Raw genomic sequence first — 22,317 nt, forward strand, 5'->3', positions numbered from 1 at the left:
AGATGCCCATTGCTGGCTGTGGACAAGGGGTAGGATGTGGGTAGAGCTAATAGCCACCAATGGGAGGAGGCGGGATAGGCCAGCATTCAGCTCCGCCCCTGCCCCCTCCCATTGCAAAGAACGAGCGGGGAGGAGAGCAGAGGTGAGCCTGCGAGGGGGAGGGAGGGGAAAGGGGTGACAGCATGGTAGTCTTGGGGGTATATGCGCTGGTACCCATGCCGTCTGAACGGGCGCACAGACGTTTGATTTGTGCGCCCGTTCACCAGTTTTATCTCTTCCAACGTAGCATATATCGGCCGGCCGATATACGCTCGTGGGTAAAGATTCCTAATAGTGCTAAAGCCGGAGGAGATGATGAAGAGATAACACACTTTGTAATGATCCCTACACTTACCTGTGGACATTTTCTTCAAGCGCTTTTAGTTTTTCTTCGTCCTCCTCGCATTGTCTCCTTCTAGCCTCTTCCTCTTCCACGGAGCCAGCCGGTGCTCCTTGCATTAGCCATTTCTCTCTGAGGGATTTGGACTGTAACGAGGACAGATGGTTACATATTACACATTTTAACCTAAAAATAAATAAAAATAACAGTTTCTGTTCAGTGCTGCAAAATAAGTCAGCGCTATATAAAAGGCTGAATAAATACAATACAAACCGCTTTATCCCGTAAAGATACAAGTATACGGCTCTTCAGCTGGGAGCGGGGTACCCTGGTCTGAACAGATTGGGGACACTGCAATCACTGTAGAAGGCAATGCAACTACTGATGGGGAGCACTGTTGTTACTACGGCCGGCTGCACACCAACAGAATCCGCAGTCCGCGTCCGCACTGCGGATCCACAGCAAATGCCATTCGGAACACGCAATGTAAAATTACTTTTTCCTACACACTTGCGGAAACGAATTGTGATTACCGCGAATCGAGGAGAAAAAAAAATCGCAGCATGTTTTATTTTAGTGCAGATTCCACACGGACCACTTCTGTTGAAGTCAATGGAAGCTGTCCGACCCGCGCCCCATCCTCAATTGACATTGCGGATAGGACGCAGGTACCCACGTCATCGCCTAGCAATGGCACGGGAAAAAGAAAGATTTAAAAGAAAAAAAAATCTGCACTGCACATGTCTGATGGCGGCTCGCCGCGACCATTCGCAATGCAGATAAGAAGAGACAGGTACGCAGGGTCGCCGGCTATGGTCTCCTGCATCGAATCCAACCCAGTCGTGTGCAGCCGGCCTACTGGTAGGTAATCGAGCCACCGATGTGAATATTGGAGGGACAAGTATACTTGTGTTCTGGCTCATAGCCATGGTTACGTTTAGTTTAGTCTTGTCTATCTATACATAATCTGTTGGTTTAGTATCATTTATTTAAAGTGCTTTCCTGCTCCAAATATTTGATCCTCAGGATAGGTCATCAATAGTTGATCAGTGGGGGTGCACCACCTGGGACTCTGGGCGATCAGCTGTTCGCGGGTCGCCAGTTTCAGTGTATGAAGCTGGAGCAGGCAGCTCTGTACATTATGCAGTGGCCTGGAATGGTATTGCAGGCACAGCTCCTATTCACATCAATGAGAGTTCAGCCTGCACTACCATGCCAGGCCACTGCACAATGTAAGGCGCTGTCCGCTTCTGGCTCCATCCCCCGTAGCAGTATTAATGACCCATCCTGAGGATACACCATCAATTATTTAGAGCTGTAAAACCCCTTTAACACTTGTTTTGCATAACAATGCCAGCATGTACCCTTTTAAGAAACAGATCATCCTCTCCTAACACAAAGTAATCTGCAATTATCTGGCAATGCACTAGAAGAAGTGAAGATTATTCCTTGTCGGTCTTCTGCTTAGCATTTGTGAAAACTATTTTAGCTTGTTTTTGTTTACGGTCTTAATTACAGCCTTTTGCGCTTTTAAAATAACAGCGAATGTAAGTTACCATGACAACACTGCACAGGAATTCTGCTTTGATTTTTAACCTTGCTGCTTAGAAAGAAAATATTGTATTAATATTTATTAGCTCGCTTAATTAAAAAAAAGGTTGTAGTTGGAAAAGGAGGCGTTAAAGCGCTTTCATCAAAAATTATTAAAGTTTACATTGCTTTCTTATAATAACAAGGCAATTAAATGCAAAGGAATATAATAAAAAAACAAAAACAGTTCTTCAAATACCTAGTGACATTTTTCACATGCAGAAAGCTTTAAAGTGAATTCCCATTCATGAACACTGGCATTCATAATCTGAAGGGTCCACAATTTGTGCTGATCAATTTAATATTTGTTTGAAACTCTGCTTTTCTGATACAGAAATCAAATGATAAAATTGTGGCTCTGTGCAGTCACAGCTAGATGGTGCTGATGAGCTCGCTGCATACTGTTTACACACAGAGCTCAGTAATAAAACAGGTAGCCAACATTTTAGCATTAAACTACATGGCCAGGCAGATTTGGAGCGCTGTATAAAATAAATGGGGTTCCAATGGCTGTAAGGACTAACGCACAGGTCTTCAGATCTAAGAATGACTCGGTGATAGAAGGTGAATATTCACTTTAATCTGCAGCAACGTTATAAAAGCAGCCAAGTCCTCCATTGGTATCCCGTGGTTATGTCCGCACATGTGCAGCCACAGCTTCATTCATTCTGACGTCACTGTGGGGTTGCTTCTGCCAAGAGGGACATGGAACTCCTGTTCTCGGGATTGGTGGGGGTCTCAGTGGTGAAACCCCCACCAATCTGACTTTCATCACCTATCATATTATGGAAGTTGGAAAAATGCAGCTACGCCAATGACCTGTTCAGTTTATTCTATGGATCAGTACACAATCAATGCCGAATTCATATAGTTGTTTTTTTTTCACTACTTTTAAAAAACTATTTTCTCATTGAGGGAGCGGTGCGAAAGTTTTTTTTCATGGTGATGTATAGTTTTTAAATAGTACATTTTTGGTGTTCATATGACTTCCTGATAATTCCTATTAAGATTTTTGGGAGGTGGAGGTGACCGAAAACGTCACAATTTTGGAACCGTGTTCGGTTTTACTTTAGTGTTCACTGCGCAGGATGCATAATGGGATATTTTAATAGCTTGGATCGTTACACAGGTGGCAATACTAATTACATTTATGTATTAATTGTTTAGGCTCTTTATAGGAAAAGGCAGTTTTCTCAACACTTAGGCCGCATGTGCATGGCACAGCTGGATTCCACATGCAGAATCCGGCCCTGACAGCAGCGGCATCTGCGCGTACCTGCTGTCTTGAATCTTCATCTGTACTGCAGATGGTCCGCACGGCTCGCCGTCAGACATGCACAGTATAGGATTTTTTTTAAACTCCTGCTTTTCCTGTGTCACCACCCAGCGATGATGCGGAATCCGCGACCTTTCCACAATGTCAATTGTGGAAGGGCCGCAGATCAGACGGAATGGAAGCCATGGAAGCCATCCTCACAAAAATGGAGCATGCTGTGATTTTTCACCCGCGAGCGGAAACTGCTATTGGTTTCCGCTCGTGTGCATGAAGAACCACTTTTGCATAGCATGCTGTGGGCGGTATTCGCTGCAGAATCTGGAGGCAGTCGCCCGCTCCAGATTCCGCAATCCAAATTCGCCCGTCTGCATTCATTAATTGTATTTATAGATCTCCGTTCAAAATGGCCGCACCAGTTTTGTTCCCCTGCCTCCTCACATCACAGTGAATACACATCATAGTGCGATAAAATAAGGGAGCGTTCACATTGACATTCTTGGGTTCTGTTTCATCATGGAGCAGTAAAACGGCACCCATTGCCCGAATGGACAGTCATATGACGGAACTGAAAGAACCCCAATGACTATAATGGGGTCCATTTGGTATCTGGCAGAGCTTTCGGCATTTTACAGTAAAAAGAAGTGCAGCATGCTAGGATAAACTTTTTTTTTTTACGGAATTCAGCAACGGAACTTTCAAATGGCACTTCTGACACCGATGTGAACGAACCCTAAATCCTAGGACTGTCAAGCCACTAACGTGTATTCAACGTCCCTAAACCAAAGGCGAGGTCTACCACCTACAATTCCGAAAACCTCTCATGCCACGACGGATCAGATTTTTGCTATTTTATATCAATTTCCATCCTCCAAAAATCGAGCAGAAAGACCAAAACATGAAGTGAGCCCTAACGCAGGTGTGACCGCAGCCTTGGATGTCCTATCCAAATGGAATCTGATGTAGTCCGAGCCGCAGCGTGAGACTCTGGTTTGACTGTTGTGTGCTTTATACTGCACCTTCTCTTCAGGCTGGCATGTGTAAGTACAGGCCAACCACAAGCTCATAAGCCCTAGCTGCATTACATAACAAAAAGCAATACATTACCTAGCAGGCTCGGTCCATGTCCCTCCCACTGCTCTCCGGAGCTCCAACGTGCTTCTTGCAGTCCTCGGCCGCCCACAGAAGATCACTTTCTGGTTACGGGATTCATAAATCCCACCTCCAGGAAGCGATGGCTGTGATTGGTTCTACGACCGCTGCTCAGCCAATCAATGCAGCGCTCGATGAACCAATCAACAGCCATTGCGTTTTGGAGGCGTGATTTATGAATTGGCCAATCAATGCCGTGGCTCAGCACGCTGGAACTCCTAACTGCCTCCACCCACCAGCCATTGCTAAAAACAGCCTCTAGATAATCGCATTATTAAATACATATCATTTCAGACACTATGGGGGGCATTTATTTGTGCCAGCTTTTTGTGCAAAAAAAATTGCGACTCTTAGCATTTATGCCACTTTTAGTAAAAATTAAAGGCGTGGCTTTTATGTAAGAGGCGTGGTTTTATGTAAGAGGCGTGGCCACCGATGGCCTGCCATATCTACTATAATTCACACCAGAAACTAGCAGGAATTCTGAGACAAATGTATACCAGCTTGTAGCCGGCATAGCTTTTACTCCTGGCGCATGGACTGCCCGCTGTGCCAAATGTATAAAAGAGACAGGTTCCCCTTAATAAATTTGGCTCCCCTTACTGCAGCACAGTTTATACTAAGACTGTTGTAGGAAATGCCTGTCTTGATAAATCAGGGGCGTTGTTCTTCATCATGGTGTGGGCGACAGTCTCCTAGCGTTTATACCCACCTTCCAGGCCCTCCTAGAGATGAAAGCATTTTACAAGGATCCTTCTATAGACTATGACAAAATATCAAGTTTTAGGAAACACCCCGAAACATTTATATCTGCAGGACACAAAAAAGTTACTGTTACAGATGCATGTAAATGACACCCGGATATTGCCATTGTTCACACACGCATACCACACAGACATTTGACAAGATTTTTTATTTTATTCTTTGCTTTTAGACCCAGATCCTCGATCTGATCTGCCATGCCTGTATGTCAGTGTATATAAGATGCCACCAAAGCAGTATTGATGTCTCATACATATGACAGCGTTCTCTTCCTGATAAGGCAGAACCTTCCTTCCCTCCACAGTCAAAGCTATGGATGAGGCTACATTGGAGAAACACATGTCTGCATCATGTATGACATGGATGATGGGTGGAGGTGCCTCTTCTCTGCGGTCAGCTCTTACCTTGAGGTGCTGCAGTTGAAGAATTTGGTCTTCAAGCTGTTGTCTTTTGTCCTCAATTGCAGTCTGGCGTTTGCGTTTTTCCTTTGCAAGAGAAAGAAAGAAAAGACAGAGATGAGAGAATGTATCTCCCTGGTTGTGTGTGAGCAGCTGTTAGCGTGTGCAGGCAGTGCCGGTCATGGCAACCGAGGGATGAACATGCTATGGAGAAGACTAACTGCTACACACTGACATAGAAAGGAACCCACCAGCGTCACCCTCAGTGGTGGCTGCTACACTCCCAATTTAAAGGGACATTCATATTTTATGTCACAGGCACTAATAATAGACTTTCCTGTCTTCTCACACAAACACTGCTGTGATCGGAGGATCATTGCAGGTATTCAGTTCTAGAATGCGCTTGATTTCCTTCTACAACTCCCGCCTGTATTACAATACACAGGTTTAACCCCTTAAGGACCAGGATCTTTAAGCCCTAGAAGACCAGGCACTTTTTAGGGATTTTACTGCCCGATTTTTTTTCTTCAGCTACCAAAATTACTTTTGCAGCGTTTTTGCTTTCCATCACACATGGGGCTATTATTTTTTAAATATATTTTTTCACTGAACTTTCCCCCGTTTTTTAGAGGCAAAAATTAAAAACAATGGTTTTTTGTGTTTTTTTTTTAACGTTTATAATTATCGATTTTTAAAGTTAGTATATTTACGCTAAAATAAAGTACAGGAACGGGTGCCTCATTTTGGTTTGGACGTTTTGATATATAAATTTAAGTCTCGGACTATAGGGTGGATATGGTGACAGTTTTGGTTGGCGTTTTTTTTATATATTTTTTTATTTTATTCTGTAATTTTTGTAGCTTATTTTTGTACCTATTTATTAAAATTTATGTCATATAAAACCTCTTAGGGTCATTTATATTGTTTTTGGTTTTTTTTTAAATTGCATTTCATGCTTTTTCACTCTAACTGGAGCATCCATAGGAGCCCCCAGGTATAGGGGAAAACATCTCTGTGTAATGACAGTAGTCACTAACAGAACTGACCTGGTTCTGCTATGACCCTGCAGCTCTATTGTGGCAGCGGGCACCCATGGGGGGTCACAGGATTGCAGGGTCAAGTAGCGGAAGTAACACTTCCGCTTTCTCTCTTCACAACATACTGTTTTCCTGAAAATAAGACCTACCCCAATAACAAGCCCTACCCTGATTTTCACGGGGAAGAGTGTGCTTGAACTAAGCCCTACCCCGAAAACACTACATGAAAAAAAAAATTGGCCTAACAGGCACCGTCTGGGTCCCTCCTGCTGGGCTGTGGCGCTCTGGCAGGCTTCTGCGTAGTCCTCAATGCCAACGAAGCATCTCTTGTTGCTGACGGAGTTTGAAGACCCTGCCTCCAGCAAGTCATTGGTGTGAATTACATCATTGAATGGCTGTGATTGGTTCATTGAGCGCCTGCTCTGATTGGCTAAGGCGGCGCTCGTGAACCAATCAGAGCAATCGCTTGCTGAAGGCAGGGTATTCAAACCCCGTCACCAACAAGAGATGCTCTGTCGGCATTGAGGACTACATTGAAGCCTGCTGAAGCGCCGGTGGCAAGTGAGGGGGCCCCAGATGGCACCTGCTAGGTAAGTATAAGTCACCCCCTGAAAATAAGACCCTGTACCTCTTTTGGGGCAAAAATTTATATAAGACAGGGTCTTATTTTCAGGGGGAAAGGGTAGTGCTCATTGCGTGCTATGTAGCCTGTATAGATAGAAGAGGGCAGAAGTGATTAAAAACAGCTTCTACTTTCTTCTCCACAACCACATAACAAAATAAAAAAAGGTGGCAATGAGTATCTGCACAGCAATCATGCATGAAGTACATACAGTATAACATATTATATACATGACCAATGGTTTGGGGTTGGCTGCCTGCAGTGACAAACCCAGCCGCTTCACTGCACGGTGGAGGGAAACTCAACTGCTTAGCAAACCAAATCCTGCTTACAAAGTGCCTTGGCCGCCTAAGGATCATGCGACAAAGTAAATGTCAGCAGTCTTTCTTAGAAGAATCAGTTAAATTACTTCTCTCCAGTCATCATCTGTTAAGTAGAATAATACAGAGAGATGGCTGCAGAGCTGTGAATTGTAGGAACTGTAAAGAACGCCGTCTACCACACAAGGAACTAACCGTGAAGAATCCGTCTCCAGATCACACCAGATAAGAGTATGAAGACACAGAGGAGTCTCTGGAGAATTGCAGGAAGGGGAATTCATCATTCTTGCTCGCGCCATGTCCTATTATACAGTATATAATATCTACCGCTCAGAAATAGAGCAATGCAGGCCATAGATATATATTTAGGGAGAGGCGGAGAGTACAACTGTCTATCATACTATATAAGATGGGACAATATGAAGAGATTAAAATGCCGCAATATTAACGGGCAAATGTACCATTGAAAATTGCACTAGAATGTTGTTTTTCACACTTTGCACCACATTTACAATGTGTTTTAGACTTTTTTTGCTGCATCCAACAAAGAGGCATGATTTCATGAAAGGGGATGAGGTGTAAATGTGACATTTTTCTCTGAGACTTCTCCAAGTGTTGCTCCCAACAATCGTGATGCCGCACAAACTTGTCATGTGAGCAAAAAGTGACGCTTGGGGCTTTATAAATATGGCTATCGGTCCAAATGTTATATTCTTTAAATTTATTTATGCCAGAAAGCAGAGTAAATACTTCGAAGAACGCGCCCGCTGTGTTACCAGTCTCAGTGGCAGGCTCCGTCATAAGCGATAGATACAGAAGAATCTGATAAACCGTCATACTGAAAGTTTGAGCCAAGTTACCAACCTTCAGACATTCTACATTTGTGTTAGAGAACTGGATCTCTATCACTCACTCACATAACTTAATGGGGGCAATTGGCTCACAGCAACATTCTGTTCTGTGGTCTCCCATCCAACACTCTTGCACCCCTTCAATCCACCCTACCCGGTTAATCCACCTCTCCTCCATTACTCCTCTGCCAATCCCTTCACTGGCTACCCACTGCCCAGTCACTGCAGTCCAAAATATTATCAATGCAAATATCATCTCTCTGACCAAATCTCTCCATATCTTCCCAAACGGAATCTCCAGTCCTCATAAAACCTCTTTCCTTGTTCTCCTCTTGTCTGCTTCTTCATCTCCAAGATTTCTCCTGTGTGTCCCATAATCTAGAACTCACTACCCCAATTTATTAGACTCTTTGCCACCTTAGAAGCCTTCAAAAGAACCACTTCGGAGCAGTAGGCAAAGTGATGTGCCGCTCAGGGCCCGTCTGCGGCGCAGCATTCATCTGGGAAGTTCATGTTGATGCACGGACATGTACGGAGCTCGATTTCAGGTGAAACATGTAGTAAAGGTGAAATTCAGCACCAGCAAATATTAATAGAGGTTAAATATCCAATTTATTGACATGCATTAAAAATTCATGCTTGTATTCATGAATGTTTAATGCAAATCAATACAATTGAAATTCAACCTTTATTATGGTCTTCAGAAAAGTCTTTAACCTAAGGAATAAAGACACGTGGGCTTAGGGTGCAATACTTCTAGCCAGGAAAGATACTGCAACGAGGGAATTACACGGTTGTTTTTATTAATTCAGCTACAAACTGCCACGACAACGCGTTTCGGGGATGCAGCCCCTTCTTCAGATACGGCTGTTAAAATGCGGGGGATGTGGATGACAGAATCTTCAACCTCACTGTGAGGAATCCTGGATCCGTGGAAAATTCTGTCGTCCACTCCCCCCACGTTTTAAAGGCCGTATCGGAAGTAAGGGCTGCATCCCCGAAATGCGTTATGGCTGGCTGTTCTCAGCTAAATTAATAAAGGAGAACCGGGAATTTCCTTGTTATAATATCTGTGAAACTATCGCCCCGTATCTGTGTACTGAATCCCTTTTCAGATGTGCAACGCATGTTGCGTTAAAACAAAAATAATAATAGCGGCAATTAGAAATTGGTTGACATTTTACTAGAACAGACGAGTCGAAGAGATCCAATATCTTGATGCTGAAGCATTCCAGGAAAGAAGACAAGTGGCATGGGGTAATGGTGCAGGCATTTATGGACAAAGTCTGCCCATTTCTGGTAAATACTCTCACCAGGAAAATCCATCATGTCAAATAGAATATGCCATTTTAAACTTGGTTCCAAAAACATGATGACACATACTAAGATGAGGTAGCCACCTGATCTCCGTCCAATAGATCACCTCTAGTGAGCGGTGGAATGGGAGATCCACTAAATGAACTTGCAGCCAACATATCTGCAGCCACTGAGTGATCCTATTATGTCAACATGGACCAGAATATCTAAGGAATGCATCAGACAGCCCGTTGTCATAAAGAACTCAGGTTGTTATGGGGGCAATGTGGTCAGTACTGTAATAAATGGCCATTCAGTGTCATTGCTGGAAACATAATACTTGGATAAGTTCCCAAAACACTGATTGAAGGTCCTAATGATAACAGCAAGCTACTTGGCAAATACCAGTGGCGAGACAGCTTAAAATAGCAGCAAGACAAGAAAAGTGATGCTGTTGATAATCAGAATGTCGAAGCTATTATTGTTTCTCCACTTCCCTTAACTTTGAGTAACATGTTGTATAAAATGATGTAAGTTGTGAGAGTATTACTTCCAATAGAGAAAACAGCAATGGCGTATTACAGCAAAAAGAAAGTTCTTCTTCATGCAATAGAGAGAAAGTTGGTGAATAAATATGAACATCAATAACCAGAATGGAGATGCCAATATACAGGAGCATCCGGCTGACACATATTTCTCCTGACCTCTATGACATGTTGGGCTAGTGTTCATGAGTCTTCAACAGGCCGAGTGGAGAGAGTTCCTTCTGGTGGAGGCTTTTCTCCAAGGGGAACAAAAGACTGGGGAATTAAAATGCAACATGTCCGATCCTTCTTACCCCCAACAATATCTGTCAGGGAAGAGTTGGGAGGCCCCGGTACACAGAAGGTAAGACAGACGGCTTAACGGATATTGGCAAAACCAGTTGACTTCTTCCTAATGTGTATGGGGGCCTTAGGGGTTAAAACAGAATTATCACGAGGCGCAGGCTACATGAAGGGAAGTATATCATTTGTGGAAGTTGCTATCTGAGGTTACATCTCAGTGATAAGCATTAAGCCACACCGTTAAATGACAGACCTGGCTCAGAGTCAATATCTTAACATGCAAAACGGGTTTCCACTCAAAACTAACTAAATGATTAACTGATGTAACGATATATCACATATTTAGGATTAAATTAATAATTGAAATTTTCTCCACAATTACTGTTTACCAGTATAGCAAAACATCTTGCTTTACGCTTTTCACTACATTCGCTTTTGTACACGCCTGAATTCCATCTCCTAGTTGAAGTACAGGTCCTCCAAGCCTAGCCCAATACAGGGAGCCAACCACCATAGCGGCTCCTGGATTTGAGGGTGGAACCCCTCTAGCCCTGTCCTTTCCCAGCAGGCTATATACATGGTTGTCTGTGTACTTGTGTAGGAGGACGTGTTACCCATACTTAGGACATGCTGACTGCAATGGGCATGTCCTCCATAGTAACGTCACTGTAATTGTGTAACTCCATGCATTCTTATAAATGGATTTGTTGCATAAGTTTTGGGCACCTCAAAGTTCTCCTAACAGCCACATGACTAAAGTCTCAGTGTAGTTCTGGCCTTAGAGAAACACACATTCATATTACAAAACCAAGGCCGAAAAACGGTGGAGTGTCAACCGGCCTAATGAACATCTACTTCTTGCCACACAGTAATGGCCTAAGGGCAACTCCGACACGGTCGTGGGCAGGAGGCCTTATTAAGGACAATTTTACTGCAGTCAATCTGGACATGCAGCTCTGCAATGATAGAAAAACTCTCAAAACACATTGAGAATTATGGCAGGAGTGCGCAACCTGAAGTACAACTCGCAATATCATTCTATGTGGCCTCCAACCATCTGGACACAGACATACACCATGGGAGCAGCGACATGTAAATGCTAATGGAGAACAGAGTGGCCATATTGATAGAATGGGGTCCCATGACCAGTATATAGGAGCAGACATGGTGGATAGGTGTACACGGCTTCTGTCATTGTAGTTTATAAGACTTGGAGATGCCAGGATGTTTCTAGAGCTCACACACTCTGCATTGGAGAGAGTCACATGTATTCTCTTCTCTTGAATCCCAAATGCGGCAGAAATGGCATGTATTCTCCTAATTTGGAAACTGGGAATCAGTGGAACCTGCACCTATCAGACATTGGCTGGATATACTGTACTTTTAGTACACCATAAATGTCTAAGATGGTAATATACCCACCACCACCACTCACCATGAGTTCTGTTCCTTCTAAAGGAAAAATCCTTACAGTTTGGGGTAAACAAGGCTCATTCAACTTTAAATAGCTGTAGTTGCAGTTCTATTAGATTCTTGGCTTTAAAATGACACCAGAGTCTTGTCTGTATTACTGACAGAATCAGTGTTACAGCCTTTTGAAGTGGGGTTGGGAATACTGAATTTACAGCTGTCATGCCAGTGTGTGTAAAGAGCAGGGGACAAGTAGCAGAGAAGATCTGTGTTTCCCTTGTCATAGGGAAGAGTAACAAGGATACACATGGATACACACACCCCTCTCTGATTGTCACATTTGAGTAAAAGGTATTTTTTTCATCTAGTCACTCATCTATGTTTAACCCCGCTGATGCCGCAGTCATTGCTAATTGCGGTATCTAAATGTTTTTACAGAAAAATTATTTTTAAATACCTTTTTTTTCCCCACATAATTACTTTACAAATTGAAAAGAAAGAGAAAAAAAATTGGGATCACCACATTCATAACATCTGGTAGTATTAAATATTACATGGTAAATGGTAAATTTTGTAAAAAAGTAACAGAGTATTTTAGGCAAAAAAAAAAAAAAAGACATGTGTCCATCTATTTCAACCTATAATCGTACAATGTTGATCCAGAGGAAAAAACAAACAAAACATTATGTAGCAGCCAATTTTCCTCACTTTAGAGGGAAAAAAAAACTTTCCTGTCTCCAAGTTTGGCAATCCGATCACCAATCCTTTTGAAGTAATTACTATAACATGTAGTATTATTACACTCAAGAAAGGCGTCCAGCCCCTCTTGAACTCTCTTAGCGCATTTGCCATCACCACGTCCTCAGGCAGAGAGTTCCATAGTCTTACTGCTCTTAGGGCGCCCACCCACTGGCGTTTGCGATTTTCGTGCGTGAAAAACGCAGCGTTTTTGGCGCGTTTTTCGCGGCGTTTTCGCGGCATTTTGCGTTAATTTACATTGACATTCATGGGTGCATTAAGAGAAAAATAAGGACACATATGCAACTGACAGTTCCTATGTTAAAAATTGCAACGGACTGAAAAAAAAAACGCCAGTGGACAGGAGTACATTCAAAACTAATTGCTCTTTAGAAAAAACGCAAAACGCAAAGGAAAAAAAATCGCCAGTGGGTGGGCGCCCTTACAGTAAAGAACCCCCTTCTATGTCAGTGTAGAAACCTTCTTTCCTCTAGATGTAGAGGGCGTCCTCTTGTTACAGTCACAGTCCTGGGTATAAATAGATGATAGGAGAGATCTCTGTATGGTCTCCTGATATATTCATACATAGTTTTTAGGTCGCCCCTCAGCTGTCTTTTTTTCTACTCTAAATAATCCCAATTTACATAACCTATCTGCGTATTGTAGTCCGCTAGTTCCATTTTTTTTACTTTAGCTGCCCATCTTTGAGCCTGCCTTTAAACGTGCTCAAGGCGACAGGGCTGAGGACGTCCTCAACAAACCACCAGTAAGGGGATCATATGATCGACCAACAAGCACGAGCAGCTCCAACTGTTTCATTGTCCACCATCCAGAGACAGGTTAGGCCATTGTTACAGACCCTTGTGTCTGTCAGAACCACTTCCAGGCACAAGGACATCTGGCCTTATGGCGGCCATGGTACTGGTGCATTATGTCTCCACTGGAAGTATGGGTGGAGACATGGGTTGGCCAGGCTGAATTACAGGGGACGGGCAGGTCACTCCCACAGCTGTGGATTGGCTGATGCCTGCACACACAACTCCCCAGAGACACACGCACCGGGCCTTCCACTGACAACTCACACATCTCCTCGCCCTCCTCCCATCTCTGCTACTGGCCCCGCTAGGCTCCTCGGCACCACTGTAACTTTCCCTGCCGGGCTTCTATCTCACCTCCTGTCACTCTCCCTGCTGGGCTGCCATATCCGCTCCAGACGTCTCTGTCCCTCTTCCCGCTGGCCTTCCTGGCCCAGTCACTTTCCACGCTGGGCTTCCATTTTGCCTCTTGCCGCTGATGTACCAATCTCGTTGTGTCACTGTCTGGCTGCCGGCCTCCCATGTGCGCTCCCAACCCTGCTGTCACACTCTCCCCGGCGGCCTCCAAAGCAGCAGCTTGTCAGCCACAAAGTAGCTGGCTGGCCAAGAGGAAGAGCGCTGTCTGCGACACTGCCGGAGCGACAAGCAGGAGCCGAGGGTCCGGCCCTGAAGACGGCACAGCCGCACAAAGCAGGAGCCTGTCAACCGGCAAGAAACAGGGGAGACGGGACTAAAGCAAAACTTAAACCAAAAGTGGACCAATATGCTGCACGATACTAAACAGAACCTGTATACCTCCATGCCTGCCCGTATCACATCATGCAGGGAAAATAGAAGCATCTCAATAAGGTACTAGAGCCTCCCTTAAAGGGGTTGTCCCGCGGCAGCAAGTGGGGTTAAGCACTTCTGTATGGCCATATTAATGCACTTTGTAATATACATTGTGCATTAAATATTGGCCATACAGAAGTTATATACTTACCCCCTCCGGTGTTGGCGTCCCCGTCTCCATGGCGCCGACCAAAGCCGCCTTCTCCCTGGATTAGACGTGCTTGCGCAGTCTTCAGCGGGGCAGAAGAGGGCAGACTGCGCAAGCGGGACAACCCCTTTAAGTGTTCAGTTTATCACAATAAATGATCCTTTTGCTCTAATATTGTAATCACACATAACTTTTCATTCAATTCCAACAAGAAAAGTTGTATGTACCCAAAATGGTAACAATAAAAATGTCAAACTAACTTGTTTTTATAAATAAATCACAAAATGTATTGATCAAAATCCAGCATTGACATTTAGTACAATGTATCATGAAAAAAACAAACAAACATTCTCAAAAATCACTTAAGTAAAAGCAGTTATTTCCACTTAAAGTAACACGTCAGATTTGAAAAATGGGGCCTGGTCAGGAAGGCCAAAACTGCCTCCGGTGAAAAGGGGTTAATAAGTCATAGAAACATTAAATTGGTACCAATACAAACTGCAATGCAAAAGTAGTAAAACATGTAATGAATAAAGAGAACATTCTCAATGGGGGAAAGAATAGAAAGGGTGGGACTCAACGAGGAGGAAAGAGAACTCTGTTGGGGAACAATGGTGTTTTAAAGATAGTAATGTCCCATTTGGACAATATATATGAACGACTACCGTTTACATGGGAAGATTGTCACCCGCGTATTATGCGCGTATTTTTCATGCACGTAATACGCTGTGCTAAAAGCCCATTGATTTCTATTGGGCTACTCACACCTGTGTCTTTTTTTTTCACGTGCTTCAAAAAAAATGCAGCATGTCCTATTTTAGTATTACGCACATAATATACCCCAATATAAGCCATGGGGAGTAACATACGCAGCAAATACGCAAGGATATGTGTATTTGCTGTATAGTACACATTTTACGCATACACATACGTCCGTGTGAGCCCTTAAAGTTTATGCCAAACAAACCTTTTTTACCTCCCTGATCTCCAAACTAGAAGATTGTCCAAAACGAATCTCGTAATGTTCACCCCATCCATATGCCGGGCTCACTGAAGCGCATCTGCCCTTCGCCACGTACTATCTTGGCATGTATGCGCGCCAAGATAGAACATGCGGTGATCTTTTTTTTGTGCACATATTTCATGCAATGCATGTGAGCAGTAATATGGCCATCTATGGGAGATTGGTACAGTGCATTCTGCAAAACACACGGGCGGAATACACAATATTGACACACTCGGCCTTAGTCCAACAATACAGCCACCTATCAGACCTCAATGCTGAAGATCTGGCTACTTATTTCAAAGATGAAATTGACAACATCCAGCATGACTTTCTCTCTCAGTCCTCGGATAGCTTTGATCGCCTTCCCTCCCACACCTCCTTATGTTCTCTCTCGGCACTTGACAAAAAACAAGAAAGAAAACAAATAAGTCCCCAAGTTCCTCCGTAGTGCCCATCCTACTATCTGCATTAGTGACCTTGTTCTCTCACACCTCATCCAGTCTGTTATTACTCATCTAATTAAAATATTAACCTCTCTTTTTTTCTCCTCTTAAACATAGGGTTACAATGCCATTGCTGAAACATGATCTTGACTAGAGATGAGCGAGTATACTCGCTAAGGGCAATTACTCGAGCGAGCATTGCCCTTAGCGAGTACCTGCCCGCTCGGGAGCAAAGATTCGGCTGCCGGCAGAGGGCGGGGAGCTGCGAGAAGGAACGGGGGGGGGGGGGGGGGGAGAGATCTCTCTGTCCCTTCCGCTCCCCCCTGCTGACTGCCGCAACTCACCTGTCACCCGCGCCGGCAGCCGAACCTTCTCTGCCGAGCGGGGAGATACTCGCAAAGGACAATGCTCGATCGAGCAATTGTCCTTAGCGAGTATGCTCGCTCATCTCTAATCTTGACCCATCCTGTGCCGCTATAAACCCGTCTCCAACACCCGTTCATCTCTAACCTCCTGGAATGCTTGGTCTACTATCATCTAATTAGCTCTCTGCTAACGCTCGTCTGTACCTCCTACAATTTGTTTTTCACATTTAACAGAAACTGCTCTTACTAAGGTATTTATTGCTGGCTAGATCTGAGAGCAACTATTCTCTATTGATTTTCTTGATCTCTCTGCAATGGTTCACACTGTAAGATCACCAACTCCCACTCAATACGTTTCACTTCATTGGTCCTCATGTCAGCTTGGCTGACTACCTAGCCTTGTAACCGTGGCCCAACTTTTCCCTCTACTTTCTCCCGTTTCCCCATATGGGCTGTACTTCGTTTCGGTGTGAATGTGTTAGGTAGGTGGTTCCCGCTGCTCATTGTCAATCAATTCTGAAATCCCCCATTGATATAAGCATAAGGGATCACCCACCTGACACATTCACAGCCCTGAGGACTGAAACTAGAAGAACCTTCATGGGAAACTGGAGGGAGTGGAGGACAAAGAGAGGCATCATAGCCAGCCCAGCTGAAATGAGGTCACGATAAGTCCTTTTTAAGTATACTGCTCTCTTCTGGTTTTCTTCCTTCCTCTCTGACCACTGGTTCACTGTTCATTTACCCACTCTTCTTCTCTTCCGACTACTGTTGGGGTTCCTCAAATATCAGTACAAAGGCCTCTCTTCTTTTCTCTCTACACAACCCCTATTGGACAAACTATCAGCAGATTTGGCTTTCAGTACCATCTCTATGTCAATGACACCCCAATTATATGCCTCCTCCCATGCCATCACCCCTTCACTACTAAAAACACCAGTGGGCAGCATGGTAGCTCAGTGTTTAGTGCTGTTGCATTGCAGCACTGGGGTCCTGAGTCTAAATCCGACTAAGAACATCAGTTCGGCTAGAGCACATATAGCTAGACACCAGATGGGGATGTGGTTCTAACTGCTGAAAAAAAGAATACTAGGAACACCAGTTCACAACAGCCATACATTTCTGACCCAATAACCTGATAACTCGTACACACACAATCTCTGGTCCTCGTAAGACCTCTTTCTCTGCTCTCCTCTAGTCTGCCCCTTACACAAACGACTCAAAGACTTCTCTCATGCGGCACCTGTACTCTGGAACTCCCTACCTCAACACATCAAACTCTTCAACACCTTGGAAAGCTCAAAAAGAACCCGCAAGCTTACAATATAAAACAGCCCTGCTGCTGCTATTATATGAGTAGCCAGAGGCGTAACTTGAAGCTTCTGGGCCCCAATGCAAAATCTGTAAGAGGGCCCCCAGCTATAATGTTTTATTCATACTACTGGGCTTTCTATATGGAGAAGATGGGCCTTATGGGCCCCCTAAGCGTCCTGGGCCCGAGTGCAACCGCATCTCCTAAAGTTACGCCCCATGTAGAGTAGCTTCTACCCTCAACTACTGCCTCCTTCTCCCTTCTCTTGTAAGCCACTGTGAACAGGCTCCTCACTCCCTCTGTACCTCATCTAGGTCACGGCTATAGTTTATGGCTCCTGTTCTTATGTAAACCTCTCTTTTCACATGTAAAGCACCCTGGAGTTAATGGCAGTTGAAAATAAATAATAATAAGCATTATACAATACCCAAAGCTAGCCCAAAGGTAAAATACCTATAGTATTCAGAAAATCTTTTGAATTTCTGAAGTTGAAATGCTTGAAAAGTATGTAGTTCCATAAAAGAGTCATAACTGACCTAAACCTGATATTTCCATTTCAGTTTGTGGGATCACCCTATCTCCTAGACAGCACATCCACTGTCTTGAGGTCATGTCTGACTCTGATCTTTCCTTTATTCCCAATAATCCATCACTTGCCCCTCCATGTCACCTGCACTTCAAAGACCACTCTCGAATTCACCATTTTTCTAACTGTAGATACATAAAAAAAAACTCTTCTTGCTGGCTCGATTCATTCTTGGCTCGACTACTGAAACTTGCTAGTGGACAGTCCCTCCCTCACTAGACTCTCTTTTCTCCAACTAGGCTTACCTTTTCGTCCAGCTGCTAAACGAATGCCTCCATTCTGTGTCAGTCAGTGCACGGATTACCCATCCAGTATAGAATACAATTTAAACTCATCATTCTCATCCATAAAGCTCTCCACAGAGCTGCACCTCCCTATATCTCCTCCCTCATCTCTGTCTACCACCCTACCCACTCCCTTTTTTTAATTTGAAACTCCCACTCCCTTTTCCAAAATTTGTCCTGAGTTGCACCCGTCCGGAATGCCCTACCCCAGGGAATAAGGTTAATTCTCAGCCCCCCTAATTTTAAGTGTATCCTAAAAAACACATGTATTACCCAATCTAACTCTTCTCCATTTGCTCCAGTTCTTTGTTCCCCCTTGGAAACCTTGCCCCCCCCCCCTTCTTCCCACTGTATTCCCTATACCCCATAATTCATTTTATATCTGTATATACATGGCTAGCAGCTGATAACTGGTTCATAAAGCATTATGTATGGTTCCCTATTAATTTAAAAGATGGCTGGACTGTTGTATAGAACAAGCACTTGTACCTCGTGCCATCCCTTGACCTCAGACTCTCTTGCGATCAGGGCCTTCAGTCCTATTGTTCAAATGGTCTACTGGTTCAATAATCCATTTTAGGTCTTATATTGTCCACGTTTCCTCCAACTTGTAAAGGGCTCCGTTGGCGCTATATAAAGTTTGTTATTATTACATGCAGCTACCATACCTACACTATGTATTGACTTTGTTCAGTAGGCTTGGCTTGCTGCCATCTATTTCTTCATAAACTAGAACCAAACTTTTTGCTGGATGTTGTTAAAGTTTCCAAAGACTATTAACAAAATAGTTTGTAGTAAAATTATGCTTTTATTTCAATCCTATACTTTTTATTTCAATACCATAATTTAAAACAGGCTTGGCACGTCTCAACGAGCATGGCATTAAACATCACCAGTATCTCCCCATGCAAACGTCCACAATCACTTTTCAGAAATTTCCAGCCTTTCCTTTGTGGGTTCTTCGTGTTTCCTTAATCTGTTAATACTTACTGTAAGGAAGCTCCAGGCACTAACAGGATAAAAAAGGGCAAAAGTATGGCTACATTCACACGGGCGAGCGCGATATCTTTCTCATCCCGATATCATGCTTACCAACATGCGTGTTTCACGCCGATGCGAGGCGCTTTTCATTCAAAAATGGTGCATCACTTCTGTGAAATAGTGATCCTCAGGCGCGTGTTTCACGTGCGCAAGAGGATCGCAAATGTTTCCCAGTGATTTTAATAGAAAACATCACCGCACGGCATGTCTTTTAAAGTCCCATTGGGAAAAAAAATTAAAAGAAAAATCACTGATGTGAATAAGTCAAAAGAATGGAGTTCGTAATCATGCGAGTTTTGTGCATCTTGCAACAGGAAAACCCGAATGAGATTCTCTCCCGTGTGATTGTAGCCTACAATTAGTTGTTTAATTGCATTGTGAATCAATTAGTTTATTAAAGGATGTCAAATGTATGAGCGCTATCACACAAAGACTACCTCTCTACCCACTGTCTTAGGCCGGCTGCACACGGGCATTGCGGAATCCACCGCCGGTGTCCACATGGAGGATCCGCAACTAATGCCATGCACTGAAGGTATGTTTGTTAAAAAAACAAAAAAACCCGCTTTTTCCTGCACACCGCAAACGAATTGCGATTTCTGGAGAACTAAATTGCAGCATGCTCTATTTTGCTGCAGATTCCACGTGGACGGCCTCCATTGAAGGTAATGGAAGCTGACTGATCACAGCCCACCTGCAGTTGACATTGTAGATGGGCCGTGGGTACCCGCGTCATCGCCTAGCGACGGCGCGGGAAAAACAAACATTCAGAAAGAAAATCTGTACAGTGCATTCCCGACGGCGTGGTCATCCACGATACAGACAAAAGAAGGTACGTGGAGTCGCCGGCCGGGGGTCAGAGCTGGATTCCGCTGCAGGAATCCAGATTGCCCGTGTGCAGGCAGCCTACAGAGAGAGCCAAGCACAGTGCTCACCCATCTCCATCAACCCTATAGAAGTAAATGACGAGGTGGTCATACATGTCCACCACTGCTTCATTCATCTGGCAATCTCAATGTGCGCTGGTCTCATGATAGCAGCGGGTCTCAAAAGTCGGAGCTCAAATGATCAATCATTAATCACCTATACAGGGGAAAGATAAATTATCCATGTGGAACAACCCCTTTGTAATGGAATGGAAGCAGCATCCAAGGGAATTGTTTGCAAAGGTAGAAAACTTTAATCCATCCAGCATCAATAGCACAACGTTTCAACCACCAAATTGCTGTGGTCTTTGTCAAGTTATGCGGGATCTTGGATCTAGATCCGGTGACGGAAGCGCACAATTTCTGCCTTGATTGATTCCACCCTCCTGACCTAGAGGTACAGTGTAAAGTGCTGTTGTCATTGCTTGATTGAATATCATATTGGGACAACCCCTTTAACCCCTTGAGTGGCACGCCCGGAAAAGTTCCGTGACGAGCTCCACTGCTCATAGCAACATAGCCCGGAAGATTTCCGGGCTATGTATCACTATGGGAGCTGCAGAGCACAATGCCACAAGCTGTGACAGTGTGCTCTGCCTGCACAGACCCACAGAGAACAAAGCAAGGGCTTTGAAAAACCAGCAGAAGATATTGCTGACATGCCGGCAATGTCCTGCTTTGTTTACAGGTTGCCATAGAGACCATCGGCTTGTCAGAAGCAAGCCGATGGTCTCTGTGGCAGGGAGAGCTGGTTGTTAGCTGTCAGAGGACAGCTAGGTACCTGCTCTTACAGCAGAGATCAGAGAAAACCTCCGATCTCTGCTGTGTTAACCCTTTACATGCTGCAGTCTATGTGACTGCAGCATGTAAAGGGCTGTCACTGCAGCATGTAAAGGGCTGTCACCATCGGACCCCTGGAATGTGATCAGGGGTCCTGATGGGTCCCTGTGGAAGTCCCCTAAAGGGACAAAAAAAAATAAAAATTTTAAAAAAAATGTAAAAAAAAAAAAAGTAAAAAAATTATTAAAAAAATAAAAAAAACACTTGTCTCCCTTTACTTTGTAAAAAAATCAAAAATACAATCACACATGTGGTATCCATGTGCGTCGTAATGACCCAGAGAAGGAAGTTAATACATTATTTAACCCCTTAATGACATGGCCCCTTTTTTTCTTTTTTCCCCATTTCTTTTTTTCCTCCCCCTGTTTAAAAAATCACAACTTGTCCCGCAAAAAACAAGCCCTTATATGGCCATGTCAATGGAAAAATGAAAAAGTTATGGCTCTTGAGACGCAACTGCAAAACTAGTTGAAATTCAATGATTAGACCATTTTAAAAAACCTGCCCTGGTGGGCACGACAGGGTGGTAGGAAACCTGCCACTCAAGGGGTTAATGCCATCTCAACTTTGAGTTTAGGACAATGGGATGCCATTTGTGACAAAGCAGGGCTGAAAAACAAAAAGTAAATAAAATTTAGCCTACAGTATCTATTTATCGGTATCTACCTCTATAGCCAAAAATATGGGGACATTCCTCCTAATTACTGATTTCGGTATTTCAGACACATCCATTGCAAACCAATGCATTAAATTGAGGCTACAGCCATGTAATCTTCTTGGAGATTCAATGGTAGCAATATGGGTCGTAGTGCTCACAGCCCTATTCTTTTTGTAGTGCAGCCACAAACTGGTGGATCATGCAAACCTACAGAGTGGGGTTGCGGAGTGCTGAAGCATTTACATGCTAAGATTGCCTATCCCCTTGTACTTGTGCCATTGCGTCTCCTAGATGCAGTAACAGCAGTGTATCTGAAGTTTCATGAAATAAGTTTCCATTTTCGCATAGCAGCACAGAAGCCCAATATGACGATGCACAATGCCAAGTGTAAGCTGGAGCAGTGGAAA

The 22,317-nt window shown here is 43.9% G+C and overlaps 1 protein-coding gene across 3 annotated transcripts in view; it reads right to left on the bottom strand.

Annotated features, from left to right (window-relative positions):
- The window catches only part of PALM2AKAP2 (PALM2 and AKAP2 fusion), a 251,641-nt gene that overhangs the window by 187,774 nt on the left and 41,550 nt on the right, over positions 1 to 22,317 (bottom strand). For all 3 annotated transcript variants that reach the window (XM_066604444.1, XM_066604443.1, XM_066604442.1), the window contains exons 2-3: positions 5,561 to 5,641; positions 395 to 525 (exon numbers count right to left, since the gene is read on the bottom strand). In XM_066604444.1, the coding sequence (XP_066460541.1) occupies positions 395 to 525; positions 5,561 to 5,641 (212 nt within the window). The remainder of the gene's footprint in view (positions 1 to 394; positions 526 to 5,560; positions 5,642 to 22,317) is intronic.

The sequence above is a fragment of the Eleutherodactylus coqui genome, chromosome 5, assembly GCF_035609145.1.
Source record: "Eleutherodactylus coqui strain aEleCoq1 chromosome 5, aEleCoq1.hap1, whole genome shotgun sequence".
Classification (NCBI taxonomy): Eukaryota; Metazoa; Chordata; class Amphibia; order Anura; family Eleutherodactylidae; genus Eleutherodactylus; species Eleutherodactylus coqui.